The 14,708-nt window shown below is 45.4% G+C and overlaps 1 protein-coding gene across 1 annotated transcript; it reads left to right on the top strand.

The window, feature by feature from the left end:
* The first annotated feature begins 1,032 nt into the window (after nucleotides 1-1,032).
* Polg2 (DNA polymerase gamma 2, accessory subunit) lies at nucleotides 1,033-13,452 on the top strand. The gene is made up of 8 exons (XM_051158915.1): nucleotides 1,033-1,549; nucleotides 5,486-5,612; nucleotides 5,741-5,846; nucleotides 7,589-7,762; nucleotides 8,848-8,988; nucleotides 9,113-9,193; nucleotides 9,763-9,863; nucleotides 13,164-13,452. The coding sequence occupies exons 1-8, from the start codon at nucleotides 1,069-1,071 to the stop codon at nucleotides 13,327-13,329; spliced, it is 1,377 nt and encodes a 458-aa protein (XP_051014872.1). The 5' UTR covers nucleotides 1,033-1,068; the 3' UTR covers nucleotides 13,330-13,452.
* Nucleotides 13,453-14,708: the final 1,256 nt, after the last annotated feature.

The raw sequence follows: 14,708 nt of genomic DNA, 5'->3' as shown, positions 1-14,708 counted from the left end.
TAGATTGGAGCATTTATTACATACTTTACTGTTCAATGTCTTAATGTGGGCCTTTTATTTTGTAAATAATTATGGAAATGAATGTGGGGCTTGGAAAAATTTACCTTTGAAGTTTTCAAAGACAGTCCACTTTTTAGCATGTGTGTTGTGTCCAGCCTGTGGTTGTCTTAACTAATAAATGTGATTTTTCTCCCCACTCTCTCCTTTTATTTATTCGCGTAGAGGCCTCTTACCTGAGGTTTTGTACACTTCCCCGACTCCGCCTATCTTGGTTCATAAGTCTGATGAGATTGTCCTTCCTGGGCCCTGGGACTAAAAAGGAGTGGACGGACTACCTTGCACATCATAATCATACTCCCCAACCCCATTAACATGTTTGAATAACCTGTTACACAAAGTGCTAAACTTAAAAACAAGTGGCCCCGTTTCTCCTTTTCACATACTGCATACTTTCTACTAGGATTTTTGTTTCTTTGGGGGGGGGTTCGAGATGGGGTTTCTTTGTGTAGCCTTGCTTAGGCTGCCCTGTGCGCCGCCGCCACGCCCAGCCCACAGTCATTTTAAGGGAAGTCAATTTCTCATTTTATGGAGGTTGTAAAAGTTCTTGTGCCTGTTTAAGCTTACGCTACAGCCCTGCCTCTCCAGCCACACCCAGAAGGGAACTGAAGTGACCACCAGTGTCGATATTTTGTCAGCATTTAGGGACGTTCCTTTTTATATCAAAAACAGCCAGACACGAAAGTCTGAAGCGTTTTCCTCAGGGACTGAGCACTAGGCCTCACGTCAGCGCGTAGATTTTTGGCTAACTCCATAGTAACAGGATGGTGGTAAAGGCTGAACGAGAGAACGTAAGAGGAGCTGCCAAACGGAAAATCCCCAAAGTAGTAAACAACCACCGTCAGCGGCCTAGGTCGGGGCACGCCCTACACGGCTGCGGGTCGGTAGCAGTGACGCACTTCCGGGGGTGCGGTCTCATTTTTCCGCTGCGCCTGCGCCCTAAGCTCCCCGTTCCTCTAGGTTTGAGACGGCTTCCCACGTGAGGGTCGGCTGTTCCAGACTCCGGAAGCAATGCGCTCAGGTAGCGCCGTCCGGCCCTGCCGCAGCGCCTGCAGGTGCTGGCTGTCCGGGTGTGCGGGCCCTGCAGGTGATGGGCCGCGGGCGGGTCCCGAGCGTGCAGCGGACGGCGAGGCGCTGGTAGACCTCTGCCGAAGGAGGCATTTTCTCAGCGGGACGCCACAACAGCTCAGCCCGGCTGCCCTCCTGAGCGGGTGCCACCCGGGCTTTGGACCTTTAGGTGTAGAGTTGCGAAAGAACCTAGCCGCACAATGGTGGTCCTCCATGGTGGAGGTCAGGGAGCAGGTCTTCGCGGTGGACGCCCTCCACCACGAACCAGGCCCTTCGCAGCCCGGGGACAGTGCCTTCAGGTTAGTTTCTCCAGAATGTATACGCGAAACCTTGCAAGACAAAGAACTGAGTAAGGAACAGCTAGTGGCATTTCTTGAGAACTTATTAAAAACTTCTGGGAAACTACGGGAGACTCTTCTTCACGGTATGGCCCTTCGCGTTTCGTGCTTCTGAACAGGTTTGGGGTGGAAAGACAGTCTTGCACGTGCTTGGACACAGCAACTGGCCCTAAGTTTACAGGCAAAGAAGTGATCAGCCCCCCCCCCCCCTTTGTTTTCCAATATAAATAACATTCAGAGTGATCCACCTCAGGCAAATGCCCGTGGCATCAGCATACATGAGGAAATGAATAAAGCATTCAGTTTGACGAACAAACCTTAAACTTTATAGGTAGGATAATTTAGATATATGCTTGAACATTCATTGACACCAAGACATTTTCTTTTCTGTTTGTTTGTTTTGATTTTTGAGACAGGGTTTCTCGGTGTATTGCCCTGGCTGTCCTAGAACTTGCTTTGTAGACCAAGCTGGCCTCGAACTCTTAAGAGATCCTCCTACCTCTGCCTCTCAAGTGCTGGATTTAAAGGCATGCGCCACCACCACATAGCTCCAAGACAGTTTCAAAGACTTTGTCTACTTCAATTTTACATACAGTCATCTGCTCGGATCATTTTTTTTTCTTTTTTTGTGTGGATGGGTGCCACCACTACCTGACCCCATTGTTTTTTCTATTTGGGGTTTTTTTCGAGACAGAGTTTTTCTTGTAGTCCTGGCTGGCCTCGAACTCAGCGATCAGCCTGCCTCTGCCTCCAAGTGCTGGGATTAAAGGTGTGTGCCACCACTCCTAGCTGTTTTTTCTTCGTAGATTATTTTTTAGTTTGTCATCTATAAGAGCCTTGTCTTTAAAATATTACATGACACAGAAATTCTAAAACTAATAAATAAAAATGAACAAACAAACAAACAAAAAACCCACTGCCCTGGGAAGCTGGCTGTGGTGGCACAGGCCAGTAATCCCAGTACTTGGGAGGCAGAGGCAGGTGGATTGATGTAAGTTTGAGGCCAGCCTGGTCTACAAAGCGAGTTCAAGACAGCCAAGGCTACACAGAGAAATCCTGTCTTGAAAAAATGCTGCCTTGTTTTTCAAGACAGTTTCTTTGTGTAACCCTGGCTATCCTGGAACTCTCTGTGTAGACTAGGCTAGCCTCGAACTCAGAGAGGCACTTGCCTGGCTACCTGGCCACCAGGCCCAGCTACCATTGACATTTTTAAAAAAATATTTATTATGTATACAGTGTTCTGCCTACATATAACACCTGCAGGCCAGAAAGGGCACCAGATCTCACTATAGATGGTTGTGAGCCACCATGTGGTTGCTGGGAATTGAACTCAGGACCCTTGGAAGAACAGCCAGTGCTCTTAACCTCTGAGCCATCTCTCCAGCTCCACCATTGATATTCTTTACAAGACTTGGTGCTATGGCAGCTCATCTCTGGGAAATGCTGCCTTTGCTGTTTGGTACAATGGCATAAGACCAAAGTTGTGAAAATTAGGATATACTGCCAGGTGATGGTGGAGCACACCTTTAATCCCAGCACTTGGGAGACAGAGGAAGGCAGATCGCTGTGAGTTCGAGGCCAGCCTAATCTACAAAGTGAATCTAGGACAGCCAGGGCTATTACACAGAGAAACCCTGTCTCGAAAAACCAAAAAAAGAAAAAAGGATATACTGTAGCCTTTAAATATTTCCTTAATGAAATAAAGCAAACCAACCAGTGATAAATGTGATTAGTTTGCAGTATTTTGTTTCATATTTTTGGCATTGGTTGCACTAAATAGTCTTTTCATCTACCATGCCCCCAAACATCAACCTTTTTTACCTCTAATCTATTTTTTTTTGTTTTGTTTTGTTTTTCGAGACAGGGTTTCTCTGTGTAGCCTTGGCCATCCTGGACTCACTTTGTAGACCAGGCTGGCCTCGAACTCACAGTGATCCGCCTGCCTCTGCCTCCTGAGTGCTGGGATTTGAGGCGTGTGCCACCACGCCCGGCTTAACACATGGTTGCTTTTTTTTTTTCCTAAAGATTTATTTATTATTACGTATACATTATAGATGGTTGTGAGCCACCATGTGGTTACTGGGAATTGAACTCAGGACCTCTGGAAGCGCAGTCAGTGCTCTTAACCACTGAGCCATCTCTCCAGCCCTACCTCTAATCTCTTAGATGAAATCTGCACCTTCAAAATTGCGGAGTATGAAAATGACTTTGAAAGTTCAGTATGGGTAACATAGTGAGACCTTGTCTCAAACAAAACAGAAAACCAATATTGGTAGGAAGGGGCTGGAGAGATTGCTCAGTGCTTAAGAACACTGACTGCTTTTCCAGGGGACCCTGCTTCAGTTCCCAGCACTGACATGGCAGCTCACATGTCTGTAAACTCCTGTTCCAAGAGATCTGACACTCACACAGACATGCATGCAGCCAAAAACACCAATGTACATAAAATTTGTAGAAAGGAGCTCTTTTTAGTTACTTTTTTTTTTTAATTTTTAAAAATTTTTTTTAGTTACTACATTTTAAAACTGTGTGTGTGTGTATGAGTGAGTATGCCACAGCACATATATGGAGGGAGGTTAGAAGACACTTTTTAGAAGTTTACTCTCCTGCCATGTGGGTCCTGGAGATAGACCTCAGGTCTTCAGGCTTGACAGCAGCTGCTTCTACCAGCTGAGCCACCTCGCCAGTTTATTTATTTGTTTTTGTTTTTTTGAGACAGGGTTTCCTCTGTGTGGCAGTCCTGGCTGTCCTGGAACTTGCTCTGTAGACCAGGCTGGCCTCGAACTCACATAGCTCTGCCTGCCTCTGCCTCTGCCTGCTAGAATTAAAAATGTGCGCCACCACTGCGTGGCTCATCTCTCCAGTCTTAAAGAAATGTGCTTGTTTGAGAAATTGAAGATGCTTAATCAAAACAAGAGTCTATGAACCTTATTTACCTATGAGCCAGAAGAAAAAAAAAAAAAGTAAAAACTGAGTTTTGGGTGATGAGTAAAATTTTAAAAATATCACAGGTGTGGTGACACACCTTTAATCCCAGCAAAAACAAAACAAAACAAATACCAGCCATGTGCCATCTTAATTTATACTTTTTTTTTTTTCCCAGACAGGGTTTTTGGTTTTTCAAGACAGGGTTTCTCTGTGTACCCTTGGCTGTCCCGGACACTCTTTGTAGACCAGGCTGGCCCAGTAATCCACCTGCCTCTGCCTCCCAAGTGATGAGATTACAGGCGTATGTGCCAACACATCTGGCCTTAATTTAGACTTCTGTTTTTTATTTGTTTGTTTTTTGTTTTTCGAGACAGGGTTTCTCTGTATCCCTGGCTGTCCTGGATCTCTATAGATTCGCCTGCCTCCATCTGCTGAGTGCTGGGATTACAGGCGTTCTGCCATCCTACCCGGCTTAAATGTATACTTTAATAATGGTTACCGAGAATAGTTTTAAGAAACAATCATTAACAATGCTTATAGTGGATGAGAAAAAAAATAACTGTTAATTGAAGTCCAGGTAATGAGCATATAGGTGCCAATTGGTTGGTTGGGGACGAGATTGTCTTGTTTTTGTTACTTGAGTCATGGTTTCATGTCTGACCCCAAATCTACTGTGTAGCTGAGGATGACCTTGAACTCTTGACCCTCTTGTGTCGACCTCTCAAGTGCTGGGATTATAGGTACGTAGCACCACACATGGCTTTTTTTTCTTTAAAGATTAACAGATTACTCATTCTTTTGTTGCTGCTTTTGAGACAGGATTTCATTATGTACCCCAAGTTGGCCTTGAAACCATTGCATAGCCCAGGCTGGCCTTTCCCTCTGAGTCCTAGGATGAGAAGTGTGCTTGCAACAGCTAGCATCCAAAACTAGTCTTACAGTGTTTCGTATGTGGAAAATCATCAAGCTAAAAAGTTGACTCACTACCTAAAGTTAAATGGTGATTAAGGTACTTGTAGGGCTGGGCCTCAGAATCTAACAGCAGTTTGCCTGTGTGAAATGGATTTATACAGTGATGGTTTGTTCTCTGACAGGTGCCTTGCAGCGCTATGTTAATTGCCTGGATCTGGCAAACAGAAGGCTGCCTTATGGTCTCGCTCAGATTGGAGTGTGTTTCCACCCTATTCGGGACACTAAGCAAATACCTAACAGCGTTAAAAGGTACAAAATGTGGCATGAGCTGGTTTGGTACTTAAATAATCAAGAACCAATCATTCTCACTTTGTGCTACTTTATATAATTTCCATAAAAGCTAACTTTCTGATTTTTTTTTTTTTTAACATACAAAGAATTGGTGAAAAGACTGAAGCTTCGTTGGTATGGTTTACTCCTGCAAGGACTTCAAGCCAGTGGCTTGATTTCTGGTTGCGTCACCGGCTTCTGTGGTGGAGAAAGGTACTACAATAATACTTGATAGTTAATAATTAAACTCTTCTTAGCCAGAGCAGTGGTGCACGCCTTTAATCCCAGCACTTAGGGAGGCAGAGGTAGTCGGATCTATGTGAGTTCGAGACCAGCCTGGACTACAGAGTTTCAGGACAGCTAAGGCTCCACAGAGAAACCAAAAACATAAAAATAGAAATATAATAATAATAGTTGAACTCTTACTTATTTTCATCTTCGTTTTTGAATCAGGGCCTCATGTCACCCAGGCTGGTCTCACGCTCCAAATGTAGCCTAGGATGACCTTGCCCTTGTGACCTCTGGGATGATAAAGCTTGCTCCTGCTCCCAGCAGCGTGTTGGTTCCCTTGCCTAAGCCTCCTAAGGGCCCGGCTTATAAATAGAAAGTGATGTGGCAATGAGTTTTTGTATTTGTCTTAGCTTTTGTTTCTTTTTAAAAAAAATATTATTGCATAGCTGGAGAGATGGTTCAGTGGTCTTCCAGAAGCCCAGAATTTGGGTTCCAACATTCAAGTTAGGAAGCTTACAGCAGCCTGTAACACCAGCACTAAGGGGTCTGACTCCCTCTTCTGGCCTCTGAAGGCACCTGTAAACACATGTATATGTAAATAGAAACATTTCTTTTTTTTCTTTCTTTCTTTTTTTTTTTCAAGACAGGGTTTCTCTGTGTAGCCTTGGATGTCCTGCCCTCAAATTTACAGAGATCCGCCTGCCTCTGCCTCCCAAGTGCTGGGATTAAAGCATTCACCACAACCACCTGGCAAAAATAAATTAAAAAAAAAAAAAATTACTGCATTTTCATTTATTCGTAGCGAGCCCATCATGAATGGTCTGGCAAATGTGTGGAGGTCAGAGGGCAACTGTAAGGAATTTGTTCTCTCTTTCCACTGTGTGGGTTCTGGGGATCCAACTCAGATATTCAGGCTTAGCAGCAAGCACTCTTACCACTGGGGCATCTCAGCGGCCCTGATGTCGGCTTTTTGAGACAAGGTGCCCCTCTTAACAAGCTGGCCTGGAATTCGCTTTCAGCTCCGGCTGACCTTCAGCTCACGCTGACCTTCAGCTCACAGCAATCCTCTTAGCTTAGCTGGGATTACAGGTGTGAACCTCCAGCCCACACGCTTGGGTTCTGTTTTGTTTCCAGTGTGTTGCAGACCTGGTTATGGAATAGAGCGCCGCGTGTGTGTTGGGCACGCACTCTGCCGCGGAGCTACACTCTCGTGCTGGCTTTGTAAGAGGGAGCTATAAGAGCAGATACTCCATAATTGTGCTGATTGTTCGAGCGGGTGTCGAGCTTCCCTGGGCGCAGGCATGCTGAGCTCTGATGCCATGCCTGGGTCTTTATGTTTGGGACTGACCTAACTATGTAAACCTGTTGCTGGGTAATTGTCAGAGATAGCTGGAATTAGAAGTAAATTGCCAGGCGTGGTGGTGCACGCCTTTAATCCTAGCACTGGGGAGGCAGAGGCAGGTGGATCACTGTGAGTTCGAGGCCAGCCTGGTCTACAAACTGAGTCCAGGACAGCCAAGGCTAGGCAGAGAAACCCTGTTTCAAACAAACAAACAAACAAAAAAGACTTAGAAGCAAATTAGCCCCAGCATTCAGAAAACAGAAGCAGGTGGCTCTTTGGCCAGTTGGTCTACATAGGGCGCTCCAGAGAGACCCCTTTCAGAAAGAAAAAAACAGAAGTAACTTAACATTTTGTTCTAGCAACAAGACACTTTGTTTTGCAGTTTGCCATGAGTCCTTCTAACTTCAGCAGCGCCGACTGTCAGGATGAAGCAGGGCGGAAGGGAAGTAAGCTTTACTACGGCTTTCCCTGGGGAAGGGAGCCGATAGAGACCCTGTGGAATCTAGGCGATCAAGAGCTCCTACACATGTACCCCGGAAGTGTGTCTGCGATACAGGTGTGTGTCACTCTGAGCTTTCTACCCAGATTCTCTGTTTTCCAAACCACTGAAGGATAATTGTATGGTGTCCTGTGAACACCTCATAGCCTTGTGTACAGTTTTTAGTCAGAACCGTGACTGTAGCCGTCAAAGTCAGGAAAGTAACAGTGACCCACTGTGATTACCCCTTTCACAAGCCCAGAGCTGCAATTGAATGTTCAGATAATATGCTTTAAGGCCCAGAACTGAGCCCAGAGCCCCGTGTTCCATGGAGTTGTCCTGTCCCTCCTCCCCAGATGACAAGTTTCTTTTATCTTTCCTAGTCTTGGGTTCCTGACACTTGAAGAGGCTAGTTACTTTGTAGAATGAGCCTTTGGGCAGATCTTTCTGAGGTTTCCTGAGTTTGTGTATTTGTACCTGGAATATGGCAGAGGGGTGTGGCCATCTGGGCCGTATAAGGGAACATCAGTGGGTATTAGTGTGATATATGACTTGATGGAGGAGGGGCACACTTTATATCACTTCAGCTGTGTAGTGTCAGAACACCTGAGATTTCAAGGTGAGTCTGGCTTAAGAAATAAAGCAGAAGCCAGGTGTGGTGGCGCACGCCTTTAATCCCAGCACTCGGGAGCCAGAGGCAGGTGGATCGTTGTGAGTTCAAGGCCAGCCTGGCCCACAAAGCGAGTCTAAGGTAGTCAAGGCTACACAGAGAAACCCTGTCTCAAAAAAACCAAAAAAGAAAAAAGAAACACAAAAACAAAATAAATTGTTGGCATTGTATATTTGAGCACAAGAGAATTTTAAAAAAAGAGAGAGAAGAAAAAGATGAACATTGTATACATAATAAGTAATTAAAAAAAGAAAGAAAAACAAAAACAAGCCGGGAGTGGTGGCGCATGTCTTTAATTCCAGCACTCTGGAGGCAGAGGCAGGCGGATCTCTGTGAGTTCGAGGTCAGCCTGGTCTACAAAGTGAGTCCAGGACAGCCAGAGCTATACAGAGAGACCTGTCTCAAAAAAAAAAAAAAAAAAAAAAAAAAAAAAAACAAGAAGAAAGAACAAGGCTCTGTTAAATGGTGCTTTGTTTTGTTCTTTTCTATGAAGGGTCGAGATGGTCGGAGAACCATGGTTCCTTGTGTCCTGTCTGTAAATGGGGACCTGGACCTCGGTGTGCTGGCTTACCTCTACGATTCCTTCCAGCTCACAGAGAACTCGTTTGCGAGGAAGAAGAGCCTTCAGAGAAAAGTACTCTTGCTATTTCACACGGACTGGGAGAACTAAGATGTGGGTGCTTTTGGCTGTGTTTTTTTTTTTAATTCTCTGCTTTAACTATGCTTTCCTTCGTCCTCTTGTCTCTTACTTGCCTCAGGTGCTGAAGCTTCACCCTTGTTTAGCCCCTGTTAAGGTAGCTTTGGATGTGGGGAAAGGCCCGACGCTGGAACTAAGACAGGTGGGTTAAACACATTTAGTTGCCATGACTTTTTGAATTTTGCATTTTACTTAGAGTGCGTGCGTGAGGTGTGGAGGTCAGAGGACAGTTTAGGAGTTGATTCCGTCTTCCCCGAGCGGATCCCGGGCATGGAAGTCGGTGCTCAGGCTTGGCAGTACCTGCCTTTCCCCAGAAGCAGTTTGTGTGGTGACTTCCAGAATGCCGTGCTGGGTTTTCTCAGGCAGTTCCTTTCTCCTCCTGATGTGGAAGTGAAGCCCCTGGGGCCCAGGTCTCACCTGTCACATGACTTTACAGTTAACATGGCTTTTTGCAACCACATGATAGGATTTCTGTTTTCTGTTTTGAACAATAATGGTGATAATTCTTGAATGGTATAAAACTATTTCTTGAAAGAGTTGCAGTCAGTATTCAGCTGGCGTTGCTTAATTTCTTCATTTTTAGAGGAAGTCTGCAGTTTCTAAAGTGTCCAGTGTATAAGCTATTGCATTGTATAACTGGACAGTTTACAAGTGGTTTATAGTTGCACAAGCACCTTTCTTTCATATCTGAAATCTGTGTTTTTCCTCCAGGTTTGCCAAGGGCTACTTAAGGAATTACTGGCAAATGGGATTTCCGTGTGGCCTGGTTATTTGGAGACGATGCCTTCGTCACTAGAGCAGCTCTACTCACAGTAAGAGCGCTCCTCCTTGCGGTGACTGCATGTCTCATTATGTTAATAGAGACAGATCTCTTCTGACTATAACCTTAGCAGTGGGGCTGGAGAGACAGCTTACTGGTTGAGTGCTTGCTGGTCTTCTGGAGAACCCAACTTTGGTTCCCAGCATCCATGTTGGGCAGATCGTAATCACAACTGCAGCTCTCAGGGATGCAACAGCCTCTTCTGTCCTCCACAGGTGTACGTACCCATGACCTGTGACAAACTACACCCCTTTAATCCCAGCACTCCGGAGGCAGAGGCAGGCAGATTAATGTGAGTTCAAAGCCAGCCTTGCTAGTCTAGGACAGCCAAGGCTACACAGAGAAACCCTGTCTTGAAAAAAGAGAGGAGACTGGAGAGCTGGCTCAGAGGTTAAAAGCACTGACTACTCTTCCAGAGGTCCTGAGTTCAATTCCCAGCAACCACATGGTGGCTCACAATCATCTATAATGTGATCTGATGCCCTCTTCTGGCCTTCAGGTGTATACGAAGGCAGAGCCCTGTATACTTAATAAATAAATCTTAAAAAAAAAAAAAAAGAAAGAAAAAAAAGAAAGGGAAAAAAAAAAGAGAGGATATGAAATAGGAATGAATTCATATTCAGACTTGGGTCCCAGCCCCAAGAGAGCTAATTATATAGATTTAAATATTCAAAGTGGTTTTGTTTTTGTTTTTGTTTTAACTCTAAAACACTGCTGCCCAAGCATTTCAGATAAGGGATATTCAGTATGACGCATCTTTCCTCTTCCCCAAATCCAGTCCACCACCAAATTGTGTGAGCTTGACTCCTCAGTCAGCCTCTGTCTGTCTGTCTGTCTGTCTGTCTGTCCACACAGCCTCCTGCATACCCCTAAGATCTCTCAATATAGAGTCTCACACTGTAACCCAGACTGACCCTAGATTTTACTATGTCTCTCAGGCTGGTCTCAAACTCATGGAAGCTCTCCTGCCTCAGCTCCTTGAGCACTACAATTATAGGCCTGGCTCCTACTTTGCTCTGTCTTCCCAGCCATTAACCCAGGTTAAGGTCACTAATATTTTGTCAGGATTGTTAAGAGTCTATAGTTGTGCCTTTAATCCCAGCACTCGGGAGGCAGAGGCAGGCCGGTCGCTGTGAGTTCGAGGCCAGCCTGGTCTATAAAGCGAGTCCAGGACAGTCAAGGCTACACAGAGAAACCCTGTCTCGAAAAACCAAAAAAAAAAAAAAAAGAGTCTATAATTGAATCCTCTCTAGTATTTCGAGTTTGCCATTACCTTCTGCTTTTTTAATAGAATAATTCATTCCTTTCATGCTTATTTTGATTCTTAGCTTTTTGGGTTGAATATATAAGATTAGGAAGTTTTGTGTTTTGTTCTTTTACATTGTAGGCACAGTAACTCATACCTGCTATCTCAGCATTCTGTAGGCTGAGGCAGGAGGATCACAAGATTGAGGCCAACTTGGGCTACATAATGAGATCCTGTATCCAAAACAGTACATAATAAAATACACCTTCCAGATAATGTCTGCAGGAAAACAGTTCTCAGCAACTGGCAACAGACCCCAGGTGTGGTGGCAGAGGGTGGCATATAGAGCTCAGTGGCAACAGCCCCCAGGTGTGGTGGCAGAGGGTGGCATATAGAGCTCAGTGACAACAGCCCCCAGATGTGGTGGCAGAGGGTGGCATATAGAGCTCAGTGGCAACAGACCCCAGGTGTGGTGGCAGAGGGTGGCATATAGAGCTCAGTGACAACAGACCCCAGGTGTGGTGGCAGAGGGTGGCATATAGAGCTCAGTGACAACAGACCCCAGGTGTGGTGGCAGAGGGTGGCATATAGAGCTCAGTGACAACAGACCCCAGGTGTGGTGGCAGAGGGTGGCATATAGAGCTCAGTGACAACAGACCCCAGGTGTGGTGGCAGAGGGTGGCATATAGAGCTCAGTGACAACAGACCCCAGGTGTGGTGGCAGAGGGTGGCATATAGAGCTCAGTGACAACAGACCCCAGGTGTGGTGACAGAGGGTGGCATGGCATATAGAGCTCAGTGGCAACAGACCCCAGGTGTGGTGGCAGAGGGTGGCATATAGAGCTCAGTGACAACAGACCCCAGGTGTGGTGGCAGAGGGTGGCATATAGAGCTCAGTGGCTGAGCACAAGCCTGGGTTTTTATAGACTCCAACAGGGACAAAATGGAATAACTGGTATTTGTGCAGATATAAAATGAAGGAGGGAAACTTCCTAGTTTTCTTACGCTCTAAAGTCTTGTTCGTGGGGAGTGGTGTCTTTAAATTTTTCTCTGTATTTATCATGTGGGTGTGCCATGACATGTATATGGAGTTTAGAAGCCTTTTATTATTTTCTTTTTTAATGTATTGGTGGTATTTGTCTGTGTGCATATTTGTGCATTGTGTATGTGCATATCTGCACCCTGTGTGTGTGCAGTGCTCACAAAGGACAGAAGAGACCATCAGATCCCCTGGAACTGGTTACAGTTTTTTGTTTTGTTTTGTTTTTTTAAGATTTATTTATTATGTATACAGTGTTCTTTCTGCATGTACAGAAGGCACCAGATCTCATTACAGATGGTTGTGAGCCACCATGTGGTTGCTGGGAATTGAACTCAGGACCTTTGGAAGAGCAGCCAGCGTTCTTAACCTCTGAGTCATCTCTTCAGCCCCAAGTTACAGGTTTTTTTGAGACTGCATGTGGGTGGTCTCTACGAGCGCTACAGCCTGCAGCAAAACTATTCTGGGAAAGACAAGAGTAAAGCCTGGGACGAGTGTGGAGGCAGAGGAGGGAAAAGTGAGTCCAGGACAGAGGAGCCCTGTCTCAAAAAAAAAAAAGGCTGAGGTCATTGAGAGATTCATCCTTGGTTCCCTTCAGGTGCCAGTGTTTGTTTGCTTCTTTTGCTTTGTTTTGTTTTGTCTTTTGAGATAGGATTTCTCTGTGTACCCTTGGCTGTCCTGGCTTTGCTTTGTAGACCAGGCTGGCCTCAAACTCAGAAATCATCCTGCCCTTGCCTTCCACACTTACAGGCATGGGCCACCACACCCAGCTCAGTGTTTACTTCTTAAGTTTCAGGTTTCCTTCTGACTTTTAGCCAACAGAGTAAAGTTCAGTGTCGTAAGCATGCTTTGAGAATGCCTTACAAACAGGAGTAGCATGGGCTGCAGTTTGGTCCCATACTGAAGGACTGACTGAGGTGAGAACAACGTGGACCCTGAGGTGTCAGGTGAGGTGAGTGCATGGGTGTGTATGGGTGCTCATGTATTCTGCTTAACTATTCTCTCAGGTACGATGAAATGGGCATCCTTTTCACAGTTCTGATCACTGAAACCACTTTGGAAAATGGACTAATCCAGCTGAGAAGTAGAGACACCACAATGAAGGAAGTGATGCACATATCCAAACTGAAAGACTTTCTCAGCAAGTATCTAACATCTGCTAAAAATGTCTAGGCGTTCATATTTCTGTAATAAATGTTCTCCGTTGTTTGATTCATTTTTTAATTATCCTTTTGATATGTTCTATTAAGAAAACACAAATCCTGATGTGCCAAGTAAGCAAGGCCAGGTTGGCCTGTATGGGGTCTGTGTGTATGTGTAAATGCACAAATGCAGGTGTGTGTGTGTGTGTAGATACACAAATGCAGGTGCACATACATGTATGTATTTGTGTGCATGCCCCAGGAAGTCCCCTGGATCCTCCTGTTCTGCTTCCTCATCCAGCTGTCCTGCCTCCCTAACCCAGTCTTGAGCCTCTGACTGTCCTGCCTCTCCAGCACAGGGATCTTAGGCATGTGCCACCCCACCTCAGCCTGTCAGTGTTGTGCACTGCTAAACAGGCAGCCTACCAGCCGAGTCACACCCCAGCCCTCAGTTTTATTTTCCTTTTTTGTTCTTGTTTTTTCAGTTTGCCCTCAGTGGTAGCAGAAAGATAACAGTACTGATGAAGACATGCAGACAGAAAAGGAAAATGGACTTTTGCACATGTACCTGACAATACATCTGTTTTTTAAATACTATAAACCTTGCCACTAAACAGTATGAAAGGAGTTGACAATAGGAAGCCCTAGATAGATTGCTCATCATGTCACATGCAAGGCCGAGGTCTCCAGGTGAGTTCACAAGAGACAGATTTTCCCTTTCCCAGCTGACAGTTGCGTGCAGCCTCAGCCACAGGCTAGCCTAGCACGCCCTTTGGTGATTGGTCGGTTCCTAACACAGCCTGTTCTTGCCTGTCAGGAACTAGTTCTCTTTCTCAATACTGAAACTTAGGGACAAAATAACACGTAGCCTAGGACATGGTTTGCAGTAATCACCTGGGCTGGGCTTGTACCTCAGAGGTAGAGTGCTTGCACAGCATGCACATGGACCTGGGTTTGATCCCCTGTGGCACACTGGACACACTCAAACACAGCACAATTGTGTTTCTGTTCATGACATAACACAGAGTGAGTGGTCTTGAATTGTTACCACTGTATCTAAGTACAAGTGCACAAACCACCTTGGTTTCTAGGCAGGGAACTCAGGCATGGCAAATGTTTTTACCCAGTGAGTCATCTCACTAGCCTCTTTTCTTTTTTTGGTTTTGGTTTTGGTTTTTTTTTTTAGAGACAGGGTTTCTCTATGCTTTCCTGGCCATCGTGGACTCGCTTTGTAGACCAGGCTGGCCTCGAACTCACAGTGATCTGCCTGTCTCTGCCTCCCGAGTGCCATTTTGTTTTTTTCTTAAGTAGTTTATTTGGCTCATTGATATGGCCCGGTCGTCAGGGGCTACAACCACTAAAACCCATCTTGCTGGCTCAAGGCATCACATGTTGGGAGACAGGTTGTGT

Source organism: Acomys russatus, chromosome 16, assembly GCF_903995435.1.
Source record: "Acomys russatus chromosome 16, mAcoRus1.1, whole genome shotgun sequence".
NCBI lineage: Eukaryota > Metazoa > Chordata > Mammalia > Rodentia > Muridae > Acomys > Acomys russatus.
This window is presented reverse-complemented; position numbering and strand designations above follow the sequence as displayed.